The 17,496-nt window shown below is 47.4% G+C and overlaps 1 protein-coding gene across 1 annotated transcript in view; it reads right to left on the bottom strand.

Annotated features, from left to right (window-relative positions):
• Positions 1-17,496, bottom strand: part of SLC7A8 (solute carrier family 7 member 8) — a 57,673-nt gene that overhangs the window by 22,588 nt on the left and 17,589 nt on the right. Inside the window, exons 3-4 of the mRNA XM_059058728.2 lie at positions 13,255-13,459; positions 12,028-12,179 (exon numbers count right to left, since the gene is read on the bottom strand). Of these exons, the coding sequence (XP_058914711.1) occupies positions 12,028-12,179; positions 13,255-13,459 (357 nt within the window). The remainder of the gene's footprint in view (positions 1-12,027; positions 12,180-13,254; positions 13,460-17,496) is intronic.

The raw sequence follows: 17,496 nt of genomic DNA, 5'->3' as shown, positions 1-17,496 counted from the left end.
ATGGATTAGGGGATTGTGGGGTTGGTCTTAAGTCCCTACCACCTTCACAGAGCCAGGGCTGTGACTTTATCACTCTTTCCCTCACCTCTACCCAGCAACACCTGGCGGGTGGAGGACCACGTGGGTTTCTGGTGTCTTTTTCAAGTGCACAGCAAGCAAGTAGAGCTCAGAGTGCCTTGTATATGGAGTGAAGTGGTAACGGTGCAGGTGGGGCTGAGCAAATTGGAGGGATGGTGGCAGAGATGGCTCCCTCGGAGGGACCTGGCAGCCTGGGCGGACTAAGAATCAGACAACGTAGAACTTGAAGAACCCAGTGGCCATGATGCCCTTCCCGGCATGGTCACTTACTCTCTGGACAAGCCAGTCAAACTCTTTGAACCTCCCTTCCCTCTCTGTAAAATGGAAGTGTGGTCCCTTTTAATCCCACGAGGAGGCTCTGTAACCTGTGTATTGCTGTATAAAATGTTAAGTGGTTATTTTTATTGTTCATACGCTAAGAAACTAGAACTCAAAAAGAAGCCACGACTTGCTCAGGTTAATGCTGACAACTGGAAGCAAAGCCGAGTGGATGGGAAAGGGGACGGTTTGGAGGGTCTCGGAGACGCTGTATCGCACATCAGGACCTATCTTGCACTGTTGCATTGCTTCTCTCTTCTTGTCTCCTCCTCTGTCCCTGACACTTTGTTTCAATTTCTCATCTGTTTCAGCCTTTTTCTCAGGAGGATACTCATCCACAAATTACCTGCTCTGGGGTCCTTCAACGCAAGCTGTCTGAAAGTGTGGGCACAAACGTGGATTAGGGGACTATGGGGCTGGTAAGCATAAGGCTGAGGCACTGAACCAGGAGCCCAGATGTTCAAGCTTGTCCCTGTGCCTTGGTCTCCACAAGAAAGTTGCAGCACCCATTTTGCAGGACGGAATGCCCTATAGAAAGCAAGGAATGCTGTTGTTGCTGCGCCTTCTCTACCCATCGGGCCCAGAGAAGAATGAAACTTCCCAATTCTTCTGCAGCCAATAGTGCACACAGCCATTAACAACACTCTGCTTGGGCTTCCCTGGTGGCGCAGTGGTTGAGAGTCCGCCTGCCGATGCAGGGGACACGGGTTCGTGCCCCGGTCCGGGAAGATCCCACATGCCGCGGAGCGGCTGGGCCCGTGAGCCATGGCCGCTGGGCCTGCGCGTCCGGAGCCTGTGCTCCGCAACGGGAGAGGCCACAACAGTGAGAGGCCCGCGTACTGCAAACAAAAACAAAAACAAAACCAAAAACAAAACAAAAAAACAAAACACAACACTCCGCTGGCCAGGGTGATCTTGAGGTCCTGTATCTGCCTGGCACACAGTAGGTGCTAACGCTTACTGAATAGGATGGATAGATGAACAAATCTAGTCAGAAAATACCAAGTGTGCACAGGAGCCATTGTTCTTCCCTAGGGAGTAAATATCAGGGTATTTACATTGTGGGACAGCCCCATGAAGCAGGGAGCGCAAGTACCGGTGATGCTAGACAGAGTTGGGGGCAGGGTACATATCATGGCTTCTTCTCCTTCCCCCGAGGAAGCTCACAAAGCACAGGCTATCCCTCAGTGACCACTGGATGACCGTCTTCAGGTCCTCCCTTGCTTCTGGACACAAGACTTTGGCTTCTTGCCGAGTTGGGCTGGCAAAGGGTCATTTTGTGTCTTCATCAGAGGGCCAGTGAACACTTTCCCACATGGGCCCCCAAACCAAACTCATTCTTTTTGCCAAGCCAGCTTCTGCTCCATGAACCACATTGGTATGGTCTAATGGGTGAAAGTCAGGAAGGGGTCATTTGGATAGGGGGCTGGATTTTTATTTATCTATTTTTGGTTGTGTTGGGTCTTTGATGCTGTGCACGGGCTTTCTCTAGTTGCAGCGAGAGGGGGCTACTCTTCGTTGCAGTGTGCGGGCTTCTCATTGTGATGGCTTCTCGTTGCGGAGCACGGGCTCTAGGAGCACGGGCTTCAGTAGTTGTGGCATGCAGGCTCAGATGTTGTCGCTTGTGGGCTCTAGAGCACAGGCTCAGTAGTTGTGGCACATGGGCTTAGTTGCTCCACGGCACATGGGACCTTCCCGGACCAGGGCTCAAACCCGTGTCCCCTGCATTGGCAGGTGGATTTTTAACCACTGCGCCACCAGGGAAGCCCAGGGGCGTGGACTGATTGTTATAAGAACAGTGCTGATTAGAATTACCTGGTTGGGGCTCATTTGCAGACAGCTCTTGGTACTGGAGGGAGAGGTCTGCATCCTACTACCCAGAGGCACATTTCCAGCCTCATGGGCAGTCAGAGAGACCCAGAACCTCATCTTATATGTGAGTGAAGTAAGACCCCCGCTATTAGTGCCAAAGACAGGACTGCCCCCCTTGGGCCCCCTGCCCCCTCCCACCAATTCCCAGTTGTTTATTCTGCCACCACACCAGCCTTTCTTGTATCATATGCACATCACCCTTCTTTCCCTTCTCCCATCGCACATCCTCTCTCTCCCTTGCTGCTGTCAGTGGTACCTATGGTCACTGCTGACAGTGCCACTAGGGGCTCTGAGTCTGTCATCTGAAGATGCTGGCCAGATTGCTTTCTGGGCAGCAGGAAGTAAGATGCCAGTGTGAAAAAGGGGAAGACTAGGATGGCTGCCCCTCAGGATCCAGAAGCGTTGTGTTCATCGTCCCTAGGGTTTCGGGAAATTATTTCCCACAAGCAGACTTGCTTTTCTGCCTTGTGTCCCCTGCTCTGGTCCCTTATCAATGTCACCATCAGATTCCCCTCCAACTCCAGGAACTCCATTTGGATTTCTTGGTATTGCTGGCTCATTCCTAGGAGTAAACTGGAGGCAGCTTGGAAAGGCTTGTTTCCCTTCAGCATTTCCAGAACCAGGGCTTTCTTTGTCTTTTCAGATAAGAGAAAACAGGCAGTAAAAATGCCCAGACTTGCCAAAGTTCATAAAGACAGATGGTGAAGAAGAGAGGAAAAGAGTGTGCACGAGAGACAACACAGGGGAGGGAGGAAAAGGAGGAACAATACACACCATTACGAGTGAGAGAGAGCGAGCTTGAGAGGAGCATAATAGAGAGAGACGGCCAGGACAGAAAAAAGAAAGATGGAATGTATTAAAGCAGATAGCTGCTGACACGGAAGCTAGTGACGCCACTTGGTAGAAATCAGAACACCCTGTTCCCCTCCAGAGCTTCAAAATAAGCACCTTTCTGGGATGGAGTTCCCCAGCCCTCTGAAGCAGCCATAAATTTCACCTGGGGCACGGGCCAGCCAGAAGCGCTGGTTTATTAGTCTGTCCTTTTGCTGGGGCATGCACTTCTCCACCTTCTGCCATGCCCTGGCCAGCTCCCCCTGACTCCCTCCCTCTGGACCTGGAGCAAAAGGGGCGAGGTGATGCCCCTCCAACCAGTCCTCGGGGTGGTGCCTGCACCCAGCAGCGGGTGAGCTCGCCGCCTGCCTCGGCGGGTGTGGCAGCACTTGGCTCTGTGATAGGCTGGAGCCGGCTCCTTAGAAGGAACTGGGCACGTGTTTCTAATTGTGGAAAAGCTGCTTCGCTTAGCCTGCCTAACCTCAGCCGGTTTCAGATCTAGGAGGAAACCATTGCCGGCTGCCAGAAGGCACTGATAGGCAAAGAAAACACCGGAGCCCTATCTGAGTTCTAAGGTGCACAATCCTGAGACTTGGATAAGGTTCCAGTTCTGCCCACACAGGCCAGCCTGAGCTATCTTTCCTCCTCATAGACCTCAGAGAGTCTGGGAGGAAATTGAGGTAGGAGTAGAGACACAGAACCAGCTCTCTAGAATCCTTCCGGGCTCACCCAGGGCCAAGACATTTTTCACATGGGACCAGGAGCTGAGTTATAAAGTCTCAAGTCTCTCTGCCTCCCCACAAAGAAGGCTGGTATTATTGCATGAGTAAATAACTTGACTGGTGAAAGATAAAAACATCAAAACAAAGCAACAACAACAAAGTCAAAGCAGCTCTTCCCTATAAACTAAGCCTTGATTCCAGCTCCTGTAAGGTGCACAGTGGGGCTTTGAAACAGATCTTACCTACCACACTACAGCAAGTTTTGCCTTCTCCAGCCCTTGTCATCTTGAAGCACTGGCAATGTTTTAGAAATCTAAGAAGCTCCTCTAAGGAGAGATGTGCTGAACCTTTGGAAGGGCCCCTCTCCTCCAAGGACAAACAAGCAGCGGAGGAGGGGTGCACAGATGCTCTGGAGCTTCTGGACATCCTGATTCATACAGCTCGACCTGGACACTTCCAGCTAAGCGCCTGCCCATGCTGCCCCACCCCCTTCCCTTCCCTTCCTGGCTCCCTCTTACCCTTCCTTCTTATCCTGATCCCTCCCTGCCAGTTGTTGGACCTGAAGTTTCTGCTGAATCACCATCCAGTACTTAGTTCAGCCAAGAAGCCCGAACACCCAGCTCAGCAATTTCCAAGAGCTGAGTAATTCTTCAGCATTAGCTAAACATGGCTCCTGAGCTGGGGTGGGGGAGAAGAGAAAAACGGAAGACACAGGGAAAGCAGGGGAGACAGGACACAACATGCTGTGCTATGTGGGGGAGCCCCCTTTAGTTCCTACTCATTACTTTTTCAGCCCAGGCCTGAAAAATTCAAGCTATCTCATGCCCCAATTCTCAGGTCAAGAACAGTATCGAGCACACCATGGCCCTTGATAAATGTTTGCTGAATGAACAAAGTGCTGTGATTCTCATTTATATAAGGCTTCTCCAGGGTCCCAATCCCCTTCTGTTCCAGACCAGGCTTTTGAGCAGCATTCTGGGGTAACCACCCTGAGGAAGACTTCCAACCAAAGACCTGCTCAGCATCTCAGGGATTTGGAGAGGACGTGGAAGGCAGAAACAGAGAGAAAACATTGTTAACTGCTCATCACAAATGCTGGAGACAGTTATGTAGAAACATATTTCATTTGAAACTTTTTGTTTTTGTTTTTTTGCGGTACGCGGGCCTCTCACTGTTGTGGCCTCTCGTGTTGCGGAGCACAGGCTCTGGAAGTGCAGGCTCAGCGGCCATGGCTCACGGGCCCAGCCGCTCCGCGGCATGTGGGATCTTCCCGGACCGGGGCACGAACCCGCGTCCCCTGCATTGGCAGGCGGACTCTCAACCACTGCACCACCAGGGAAGCCCATGAACTTATTTAATTTTGATTTGTAGATCAACTAGATTTCTCTCTCTTAATAGTCAATCAGTCAACACGGCCGGCTGATTCTACTTCTAATCCTTTCTTGTTTTTGTCACCTTGAAACTTCGTTTTTATTTTGGGCCACCACCTCTTTGGCCTGGAAAAATGTTTAGCCTGCTGACTCGTCTGCCTGCTTCGAGTGTCACGGTCTTCTTCACTCAAATGTGAACCTAATCATGTTACTCCTCTGCACAAACTCCTTCGGTGGTTCCTTGGATGAAGTCTGCTCTTCTTTGCATGATATGTAGAATCCTTTAGGATCTGGTTCGTACTCATCTCTTCTGCCTTATCTCCCGTCTCTCTCCTAGGCCTCATCCACACAAAAGTACTTGCTTTTCTCCAACGAGTCATTTCTTTCTTGACTCCAACTCTTGCCTATGCTCTTCCCTCTACCTGGCTGTTCTAGTGTATGCCCACCTGGAGACTGCCTACTTACCTTTCCAGACTCAGCTCAATCTGGGAACCTTCCCTAGCACTCCTGTCCCAATTCTGAAGCACCTTTCTCTGTGTGGTACATTCTTTTGTCATCACATTATACTGTAATTATTTGTTTGTACACCCATCTTTTCACTAGCCTTTAATCTCTTCCAAGACTCTGTATAAATAATGCCTCACCTCCACTCAATATAGGAGCTCAGTATGGTAATTAACTGATGGATTTGCAGTTTCTTTTTTCCTTGGAAATCCATTTAAACAGGTGACCCTGATTTGTTCCATCTGCCAGAAACCCAATTGAGTGGATTTTGCATAACTGTCCCCAATTCATGACTGAAATTTTTTTTTTTTTTTTAATTAATTTATTTTTTTGTGGTACGCGAGCCTCTCACTGTTGTGGCCTCTCCCGTTGCGGAGCACAGGCTCCGGACGCGCAGGCTCAGCGGCCATGGCTCACGGGCCTAGTTGCTCCGCGGCATGTGGGATCTTCCCAGACCGGGGCATGAACCCGTGTCCCCTGCAATGGCAGGAGGACTCTCAACCACTGCGCCACCAGGGAAGCCCCATGACTGAAATTTTGAAACAGGTGAACTCTTTAATAATTATTATGTTTTATGGTATGTCCACTTAAACGTGGTTTCTCCAATTCTTTTAGTAATTTAAAACTTTGGAGTTTTGCTAAGTTAAATGATGGGGATTCACTGAATGTCTAGATCACTTCCAAATAAGATAAAATACTGAAACATTAACTGCTAAAGAAGTCTAAGTTTACCTACTTGTGTCTTATTTCAGAAAAACTAAAGAAGTTTACATTTATTAAAAACATGTCTTATATCACATTGAAAAAAAAGCATTATGTTATGAGGAAATGTATGGTTTAGAAATTATGATATGCATTCATAAGTTTGCCAATCAAAAAATTACTGGTATGACAGTTTACAACTGCTTAACAAAGACAAAACAATTATCTTTTTTCTTCCTACCTGTGTCTCTAAAATTTGGAAACTCAGTGAGTATTCTTATTTTCATGGCAATATAGTTATTTGTATAAGTTCAGTAAGAATCTTTTCTCCTTATAACATGATACAATTAGAAATATTGGTTATGGGACTTCCCTGGTGGTCCAGTGCGTAAGACTCCGAGCTCCCAACACAGGGGGCCTGCGTTCAATTCCTGGTTGGGGAACTAGACTCCACAAGCATGCTGCAACTAAGAGTCCACAGGCTGCAACTAAGGAGTCCACATGCTGTAACTAAGAAGTCCGCATGCCGCAACAAAGATCCCACGTGCTGTAGCTAAGACACAGCACAGCCAAAATAAATAAATAAATATTTTTTAAAAAAATAGATATTGGTTATATTACCAGGGCTTTGACTGGATTGTCATATTTGAGAGAGACATACATAGAATTAGATGTACCAGACAGCTTTAAAGAACTAAGGTTGACTTCATGGAGCCATAAAGCTCCTTGGAAAAACAACCTGGTACCTTGCCTTCAGGGTTCCCAGCAGCTTTACCAGGTGAGTAAGGAAAGTTCCTTCCTTGCAGGCACAAGAATCTCAAGATAACTTTGGGAACCTCAAGGAGAGAAAAATTCACCCAAATTCATAGGTATTACAGGTGAATCTAATGTCATGTCCTTGGTGTGGCTTCCTGGCCTCGAGAAGCAATTAAAAGTTCAATCTGGCAATTCTTTATGAACAGTTCCGGCAAAGCATATTTTAAAAGGCCTGGACTTATGTAAATAATCAGGCCAAGTTTAATAAAATTAAATTTATTTTACAAACAAATGAGTCTTAATTTGGCCATCTTTGGTAAAGATGAAGGTGATTTTAGAGAGAGAGAAAAAATTATGTTTCAATAGAAACTATAATACACGCTTATGGATATTAGATTCTAATTCTGTTAATCATCTTTGAGGTTTTGTTCTTCTACCTGTAAACTGGACTGGATCCTGAATTCTTCTAGTTTCCTCAGATATTTGGTTACAACTCTCCAAGCTTACATTTTCAATTTTTCTCTCACTTTTGACTTGAAATTATTGAGAACTAAAGCTGTCCTTTTCTTGAAGCCCTACAAACTGTAACTAAACAACCTGATATAAACTTAAGCAACATCACCACAATAACCCATGTTTAGACAATCTTTGTGCCTATTGCTTTGTAAGCCATTCAGGAAGTTCACCTGAACACCAGATGACATCACGAGAGATTTCAAACTACAAAAGATGCTTTGAGCCTAACATCTAGAAATCTCAGCTGGCAACTCTCAGGACTCAGACACTGGGTTTCTAATTTGCTTCAACCATTAACCTCTATTTTTCTTTGTCTCCACAGAAATGCCTCTTATTAAATACCTGGTTTTTTTACCCTGTAGACCTAAGTGCCCACCTGCATCACCACCTCCTGAAATGAGTAACTGAAGTGACCTATTGTCAGGACTAAGAGACTTGTTCGACCAGATATAAAGCAATCTATCAACTCAACTTTTGGACTGTGACAATTCTAGAAGAAGTTTCGAAGGCAAGACTGTAGGGGACCAAAATGTGCCACCCCAAAATGTCTCTGGCATGCAGATTAGTTCAAGCTGAAAACAATCAAGGCCCAAAAGACTCAGGAAGAAATTTTGCCCTTCCCCCCAACTGCCTAAAAAGAATTTAGATAGAGGACCTGTTCCGGGAGTAGTGCTATCACCAAAGATATCAGCAAAATGTGGGCTGGGTGGTGGGGAGATTAAAGATTAGAGTCCACTCTTTGTCCCATTGTCTCCACATGGCTCAGCAAACATTTTTTACCAAACATTTGCTTTTCATTTTCATGTCAATTACCTTCCTCCCTTTGAAGTCCCAAACCTCTACGGCCAACATTCTCTTTTGTCTTTAGCTGAAGGTGGTATTTAAGGTGAGGGTTTTGACTATTTTGGCGAGTTACTCAGTTTTTCTGGGTCTCTTCTAAGTATAGTTGTTATTAAACTTTTGTTTGATTTTTTCTTGTTAATCTGTCTCATGTCAATTTAATTCTTAGACCAGCCAGAAGAACCTAGAGGGTAGAGAAAAATTTCTTCCTTCTCAACAATATATACAAAGCTAATGAGACATGCATAGCACTCTTTGGGGACCAGGGGAGGGCAAGAAGACAACACTGTCCAGGTACCTGAAGTGATATGTTTAGTGCATGGGAATGAGACGTTTGGGGCTTGGGAATATGAAACCTCAAAGGAAAATGAACTGAGAGTAAGGGATTTAGAAGTTAGGAAGGACTGTTGAACACTCTGATGTCAAGGGATTAATTTGTAAGAGATTTGCAAAACAACACACACAGGTATCTACCAAATCATCATGCATCATGCATCTGGAAACTTCCTGAAGAGGAATTGCAAAGCAACTCAGGGTTAAAAGTAATACCTACAGTGAAATCCTTAACCTTCCAAATCACGCAAGGAAGGAGGAGAAATCTGAAGCCCTGGAAAACTAGCCTCTTCAGAATCATAGTAGAAAGACAGAAAACAAGATAAGCTTTTTTTTTTGCTTGTGAAATGCATGCGGGGTACTCCTTTCTCCTCAGGGCAAGAAAGAAGAAGGAGCTTCTTTTGTACAAGGCATTCTAGAAGAGGGGGCCTTGAATGAGAAAAAAAGATTCTAATTCAGATGCTGGATGTGACCCCAGCCCCAAAAGAGAGGAAGGAGGGAGGGAGCTGCCCGAGTCAAAGGTGGCCCAGTCCCCAAGAGAGGGGGGACAAACAGAAGGAAAACCCATAGTTAGGGAGCAGGATATACAAATGGGGGACCCCAGAACACCTGGCGCTCCTTCTGTGTCACTGGGACCACTTTGTTTATAACTAGAAACTCAGGTAGTAGCCACAAGATGTGGCTAAAGGATAAAAGTACAAGCTGCAGAAATAACTTGTCAAAATGTATGTCTATATACCCAGATGTGTGTGCTGAGAGATGCATTTTACTTAGAATTATTAGGTTACCTATCCACTGTTACCAGGACTCCTGGGCAGGGGAGAGGGGTAAAGATAAGAGGAAGCTTTCCTGGTCAACTCTCTTTATATATTACTTGACTCTTACTTAGAGAATATAGTCACTTACTTATGAAATAAGAAAGGAAGGAAGGAAGGGAGGGAGGGAGGGAGGGGGAGGGGTAGAGAGAGAGAGAGAGAGAGAAAGAAAGAAAAGAGAAATACCCAAGCAAATCACAAAAGGAAGGTACCCAAACCAAGGTCTAATCCCTCCCATTCCCCTGCTTCCTGACTCCCTCCTCCCACTAACATACTTGCTCTGGAGAAGGGAGAAAGGATTTTCATTTAATTAAAATATAAAAGACTTTCTTTTTTTACTGCCTGGTGGCTAGGGATATTTTGCTGACTCAGCAGTGAATAATCAGCTTTGACCTAAATAATAGAATAACTCAAAGTGGCAGCTGCAGTTGCATAAGCTGGAGCCAAATCTGCAGTTCCTTCTCTCTCGCTCTCCTCCCCACTTCACTCCCTTCAGGCTCTGAGAAGGCAAGCCAACTACAGCAGGTTCTTTTTGCCTCTCCACTCACATCCGGCCATTCCCACCATCATTTCTCATCCGATCTTTTCCAAAACTCTAGAGGGTCTTTGTGCAAGGAGTCACCTACCTAGGCTTGGCCGGTTTGGGGAATGCAAAGGAAGCCGTGGGGTCTAGTTGCCCTGGGGAACTCTACCCTGTGGCCTGGTTTCTCTCCTAGGGGAGGACTGAACAGCCTCAGGGTTCTTGATTTATAGTTGGAGGGTAAGGGTGGCCTGTCGTCTGAGATACTTTAGCAGCATCAGCAGGAAAAAGGAAACCGTGTCTGTGGGCACAAGATGCTGAAACAGCAGTGGCCTGCACTCTGCGGTGCCCCTTCCCACCCCCATTAATCTATCTGATGGCAGAAACAGCCACTCCTGCATTCCCATGCCCCCTTCCCCCTCCCTCTCACCTCCTGCAGCTCCAGATCCAGCCAGCAAGCAAGGACCAAGTGACTATCCTCGTGACCACCCTCGGTAACTACACAACAGGATCACAAGGTGCCCGATGCCGTGCTAAGAACGCTCTTGTCTTGGGCAATCCTTGACACGGCAACGTACAGCACACGCGAGATCTCAGCCTCATCTCACGGGAGGTGGGCCGGTGACCTGGCCAAGCACTGGCTGCACTTAGAAAGTGGTGCGGAGATGCAGGCTCGGGAAGCCTGGTTCTGGAGTCCACATTCCTCTGCCTCCAGATCCACGAGCAGGCCCAGCCAGCACAAGGAGTATGCTCCAAACAAGCATGTTGGCTCCAAGTGCCACTTGCCGAGATGATGGGGTCTATCCCGGGGCTGCACACCACTGCCAATGAGGGCACACACCCCTCAGGTCCCACCCCAGCTCCTGGGTGGGCGAGTGACCCCTCCCTCCCCTTCCCACCAGCAGGACAGAAGGAAGTGTCAAGACCTGGGACACAGCGTGACCAGGATCACTGCCCTCAGCTAAGTGGATGTGTGTTGGAAGGTGTGGGAAGGCAGGGACTGAGCTGACTCTAGAAGTGGAGCCTCTGAAAAAGTCCAAATATTTACTTAAAAATCAGTTTTTGGCTAAAAGGTATAACATACCCCAATCCATTGAAATCCCTGATTATCAGAGATCAAGTGTTGAGACTTCCTAGAAATACAGGTTGCCAAACTTCTCCATAAAGCCTCTCTAACCTATTCCAGCTCAGAGAGATCTCTTCCCCTTTTTGGAATTTTTACTGCAATTGAATCCTAACCATGGAATCTGTCTATTCGGCTTTTCTGCCTAGTTAGACAGAAAACTCATCAAGGGCGGGGACCACGGACATGCTGTTTGTTTTCTCCCAACTCACACCTTTACACTCTCCTCCCAGAGAGTTTTAAGATGTGAGCTGGCAGGTTGAGAGGCCAGAAACGTCTTCCCACGAGAGGCAGGGAGTCTCCAGCGTGGTGTGTGCACTGAAAAGAGAAGGAATCACCTTGGCTAATTCACTTTCCTGGCTCTGTTTCCTTTTCTGCTCTAGGAAAATTGTAATACTGGCCCAGCTTACCTTATGGATTTGTTGTGAGGCTCGGGTCAGATGATACAAGTGAAAGTACTTTACTTGATGTAAAGAACCCTGCCAGTGAAAATTACTGTACCTGTGAACAGCTATCAATAAAGTTTCTTCTTTTTTTTTTAAACACCAGATAATTATATGTGGAATCCATTTGTCCACAGCATGCAAATCGGAAACTGAAAAGTAACAAGGAAGAAAAAAAAGGAGGGGAGGCAAAAAAGAGGGAGAGGAAGGAGAACCAGAGATGTGTAGACCACAAGGAAGGCTAGAAGATGCCAACCTGTGAACAAGGCCCAGATGGCACTTACATAAGCAGATGGCAGCCAGGAGGCGAAGGCCAGACTCTGGAGGGAAGCAGGTGGGGAAGAGCGGCTGCAGCACATAGTTGGAGAAGGTGAGGGCGATGACAGCCTGGTTGGTGGGGTAGATCACCAGCACAGCAATCCATAGCCTCAGGAACCTGGAGGGGGAAAGGAACAGGACTTGAGCCAAGACACCAATAAAGACCCCCGCTCCCATCGCCTGGCAGGGCAGGGATTCAGAAGCCATCAGGGAAGCCTGGGCAAGTCACTGGGCAGTGTTAGGAGAGGCAGGTGGGCTAAAGGGGTGCGGTTCCTTTTTGTTTTCAGGGATGCTGAGGAACCCAGCCACTGCTCAAACGAGACACTTAGCCCTCTGCAATGATGGTAAATTGGTTTAACGATGAAGAGCTGCTTCAACTAGTACTGACACACACACGTCTTGGTGTTCTTTCTCTCTCCCTGCTCCTTTCACCACTTCATCATCTCTTCTCTACCACTCTGGCCCGCAGCATCCACTGGTGGAAAAGAAAATTTGCAACCCCAGAATCTTCACAGCCAGGGCAAGCTAAAGTTGTGGCCACTTAAGCAAGTGCCAAGGGGAGGCATCGGCTGGGGGTTTGAGGGGGAAGTGCCCTCCACGCCCTTGGGCCCCTTGGTGAGGGTTGAGCTCTTCAGTAACAGGGCTGCAGGGGCTGAGGAAATTCAAGATCAGGGTCTGGAATCAGGGATACCGTTATCCTCGGTAACGTGAAAAGTATCCCGTACCTTAGTGGTCACTCTCATTTGTCAGGATAAATGGGCTTTGTTTTTGTGATGTGCTTTCCCCGCACATCTCCAATCAGAGTTGTCATTTAGTTCTACTTGTTCTCACTCACAGAATCTGGCCCACTAAGGTCAACAGAGATTAAGGGAATTCCCTGGCGGTCCAGTGGTTAGGACTCCATGTTTTCACTGCCAAGGGCCCAGGTTCGATACCTGGTCTGGGAACTAAGATCCCACAAGCTTCATGGTGCAGCAAAAAAAAGAAAAACAGAAAACAAAAAACCCTAAACAGAGATTAAAACTACAGCCTGGTTCCTCTGCCACTCTCAGGGGCATCAAGGGGACACAGGCTGAACTGGCAAGCATGACTTTGAGGCAAAAGAAGAATCCCAAGCTCTAGCGCTCTTTGGCATGCTGGAAAGCCCTGGCCTCGGCTTCTGGGACCACTCGGTCCCCTGCACATCCTCTTACCCAGCCAGTCCTCCGAAGATGTCCTTGACATAGGAGTAGTCACCTCCAGATTTGGGGATGGTGACCCCAAGCTCAGCATAGCACAGGGCTCCCACAGCTGTGATGAGGCCTGTCATGATCCACACGATGAGAGCGAGGCCCACAGAGCTGGCATTCTCCAGCACACCTTTGGGTGAGACGAAGATTCCGGAGCCAATGATGTTCCCTGCAAGAGGCACCAAGGGTACCAGGGGAGACGGTACAGTCAGTACAGTTGGCAGGACCAGCACCTGCAGGGGCGCTCTCACCTTTGATCTGATGCAATGCCTTTGGGATGCGCTAATCCCCTCCAGGCAGGTATGTCTAGCAGTAATTCTCCTTAGAAGTAGGGGAAAGAGGAGCAGACAATGGACACGTAGAGACCAGGAACTTGGTCGGGTACTTTACATGCATCATTTAATCCTCAGGACAAGCCTGTAGAGTCAGATACCATTTCTCCCATCTTACAGAGGAGGAAACTGAGTCTCCGAGATACCAAGTGCGTCACCCAAGTCCACACAGTAGTAAGTGGTGGTGCAGATTGAACTGACTGGGCTGAACGCAGTCCAGCCAAGGTGGTGACAAAGGCCTTACTTAAGGCTGGCTGGAAATGCAAGGGCTGGAAAAAATGGGCTGTTCTAAGACCGGCTGCCGGTAAGAAAGCTTTAAAAATGAGCTGAAGGGTAATGCCTTTGGACAGATTGTGGTCACACCCTGTGTCTGGGGCTCTTCAAGACCCACGAGTATGGACAGCACTCCTGGAGGCTGGCCTCTACCCCAGACACACGGCCCCACCCTTGGTGCGGAGCTTGAAATAGCCCTATAAGAACAGCCCTGGTAGTTTGGAAGTGGTTTGTCGGGGTGCAATATGTGCAAAGCCTCAGCACCATGTTCTTCCAAAGGTCGCTCCCCTCCATTGTCTCATGTGCCCCTCACAACCACCTCATGGAATGAGGAGGAGGAGGAAGTACAGGCATTTCTCTCTGTTTTACACACACAGGGACTAAGACACAGAGGGGTTAAGTGGCCTTTTCCAAATTCCACAGCTACTGGTAGGTAAAACTAGATCTAGAAGTCAGTCTCCTGATGCTTAATCCAAGGGCTCTTTCCACTAATCCACTTCTGTTCTGTGTGCAAGGGGATGGTCTGCTTCTGAGAGGTGAGGCTGGCCCCAGGGACTGAATGTTGGCTACTAGGATGTGTGTGTCGGGAGGGGGAGGAGCAGGAGTGTGGAGGCAGCACCTGACATGTTCCTTCCTAAGCTTTCCTTTGCCCACTTCTTATGAGTCCAGGGATCAGGGTCTGCAGGACAGGTGCTTTGAAAGCTCCCTCTTTGTGCCCCACCCCGCCAAACTAATGAGGGCCTGAGGGAAGAAGCAGAGACTAAATAGATCCAGGTTGGAAATACAGAGCTAGAGGCCAGCTGAGGCCAGTTGGATTTGACAGTGTTCTGAGGACACCTCAAATTCCCACCATCTCTCTTTAGTGGTTTGGGGACCTCCCTGGCAGTCCAGTGGTTAGGACTGAGCTTCCCCTGCTGGGGGCTCGGGTTTGATCCCTGGTCAGGGAACTAAGATCCTGCATGCTGCATGGCACGGCCGAAAAAAAAGAATGCCCTCTCTCCAGTGGTTTGGAACAAGTTCTGGGCTGAGTAAGATGCAGAGTATACGATTTTATGCTCGAATTTCGAAAACTGACCCTCGGATCTCAACTACAACTCAACCTCAATCCAGTCCTGAAACTTTCACTTCTAAACCAAAATTCAGTCAAAGGGGAAGAGAAGAGAATATTCACATCCTAAAAGCAGTAATATTTCATTCTTTTGGGACGTAGAATATGCTGTCCCTTTTCAAACTAAAAAATTGCTGTGTGAGGTGAGTAATGAGAGGGAAGGGCCCAGGAGGAGCATAAGAACAGCCAAGTGGTGAGATTGAAATACAAAATCGGAGGGCCTGGGGCTACAGCTAGATTCCAATGGGAAGGAGGCACATTTATGTCTCAAACAGGCCTTCTTTCCCCTAGTGCTAACTCTATCCCAACAGAACAGGGCTGCATATAGAAGTGAAGCTAAAAGAAACAATCCCTCATGTTCAAGTCTGTGATCTAAACATCAGGCAAAGAGAAATAGAAAAATGAGATCCCAGGTGCCACCAGTTCTTAAAGGCTTTTTCTTTTTTGGTATTTTTATTTAAAGTCCTAGGCTTGGAATGAGAGGACACCTTTCAGCCCTCCTCTGTTCTCAACCCGTTCCCATGTGTGCTGTACATGGATGTTGGGTCAGTGGAGACTAAAAGGGCCTCCTGGTAGCATCCCAGGACTCAGGACACAGTCACCCTGTCAACTGACCCTTCACCTGCCACACTAAACGTGAGATGGGATTGCTGATAGTGCTGAAAGGTAATAGTAAACTCCTTGCCTGGCAGGAATTTATCAGAAGAGTCATCTGTAGGGCATTTTAAAGCCAGCCAAGAAGAGAGCAATAGAAGGTTATAAAACTAGCTTGAGGGGTTAGAAAAACAATCAACATGGGAGAAAAACAAGGTTTGACTTTGGTCTTTAAGGTGCCAAAAGGGTGGTGGGGAGATAGCTAGGCAGTTCTCAGAACCAAGAATGGCTGCTGCCACAGGGAAAAGGTGGTGGGTGTACTGAAAAGATTCCATCTTCTCAGGAATGAGGAGTGTCAAAGTTCCACTAAGGTTCTTAGAAAACACCGTAGTGGAGAAGAGTGAGCACTTCGGTTCTCCTGCTTTCGTTCTGACATTTCCACAGTATGTGCCCCTCCCCATCATCCCAGGTTGAGGGTGGGAGGTGCAAGAGCAACAGCCCTTTTCGAGGGTCTGACTACTTCCTGTCTCCACTGATTCTTGGATAACGTGTCCTTCCAAGGAGCTGCCGTAGTAGATGGTGAGGGTTGGCATTGGGACAAGAGTTCTCGTTTTATAAAACTTGAGCTCTCCCCATCAACAATCTTAATTTTGACCAATTAAAATGACAAAGATAAAAGTGGAAAAAAAACTGAATTATGCTAACCAAAACTGAGCACTACGGGAAGGGAAGAAGAGGAATGTCTTGCCCTGATTCTAGGAAGCTGCTACCTAGAAAACCAGAATCAGATGTCTCCTCCCCCTTGGCGGTCTCTAGAACTTCTACAGGGGGAGGAATGTCACTCAGAGCACAGCTATGTACTAGAGCCCAAAGAACATTCACATTACTTTTACTTAAAAGTGATGCTGGGAATTCCCTGGTGGTGCAGTGGTTAAGAACCCTCCTGCCAATGCAGGGGACATGGGATCGAGCCCTGGTCCAGGAAGATCCCACATGCCGTGGAGCAACTAAGCTCGTGTGCCACAACTACTGAGCCCTCATGCCACAACTACTGAAGCCCGTGCACCTAGAGCCCATGCTCCACAATAAGAGAAGCTACCGCAGTGAGAAGCCCGCACACCGCAAAAAGAGTAGCCCCCACTCGCCTCAATTAGAGAAAGCCCATGTGTAGCAATGAAGAGCCAACACAGCCACAAACAAACAAACAAACAAACAAATAAATAGACTACAATTCTGCAGCCTGTGGAAGGAAAACCATATTCACAGAAAAACAGACAATATGAAAAGGCAAAGGACTTTGTACCAGGTGAAGGAACAAGATAAAACCCCAGAAAAACAACTAAATGAAGTGGAGATAGGCAACTTTCCCAAAAAAGAATTCAGAATAATGATAGTGAAGATGATCCAGGACCTCGGAAAAAGAACAGAGGCAAAGATCGAGAAGACGCAAGATGTGTTTAACAAAGACCTAGAAGAATTAAAGAACAAACATCTAGAAGAATTAAAGAACAAACAAACAGAGATGAACAATACAATAACTGAAATGAAAAATACACTAGAAGGAATCAATAGCAGAATAATTGAGGCAGAAGAACGGATAAGTGACCTGGAAGACAGAATGGTGGAATTCACTGCCACAGAACAGAATAAAGAAAAAAGAATGAAAAGAAATGAAGACAGACTAAGAGACCTCTGGGACAACATTAAACTCAACAACATTTGCATTATAGGGGTCCCAGAAGGAGAACAGAGAGAGAAAGTACCCAAGAAAATATTTGAAGAGATTATAGTCGAAAACTTCCCTAACATGGGAAGGGAAATAGCCACCCAAGTCCAGGAAGTGCAGAGAATCGCCGGCAGGATAAACCCAAGGAGAAACATGCTGAGACACACAGTAGT

Source organism: Kogia breviceps, chromosome 3 (genome assembly GCF_026419965.1).
Source record: "Kogia breviceps isolate mKogBre1 chromosome 3, mKogBre1 haplotype 1, whole genome shotgun sequence".
Taxonomy (NCBI): domain Eukaryota; kingdom Metazoa; phylum Chordata; class Mammalia; order Artiodactyla; family Physeteridae; genus Kogia; species Kogia breviceps.
Note: the sequence above shows the minus strand (reverse complement) of the source record. Positions and strands in the feature narration are given on the sequence as shown.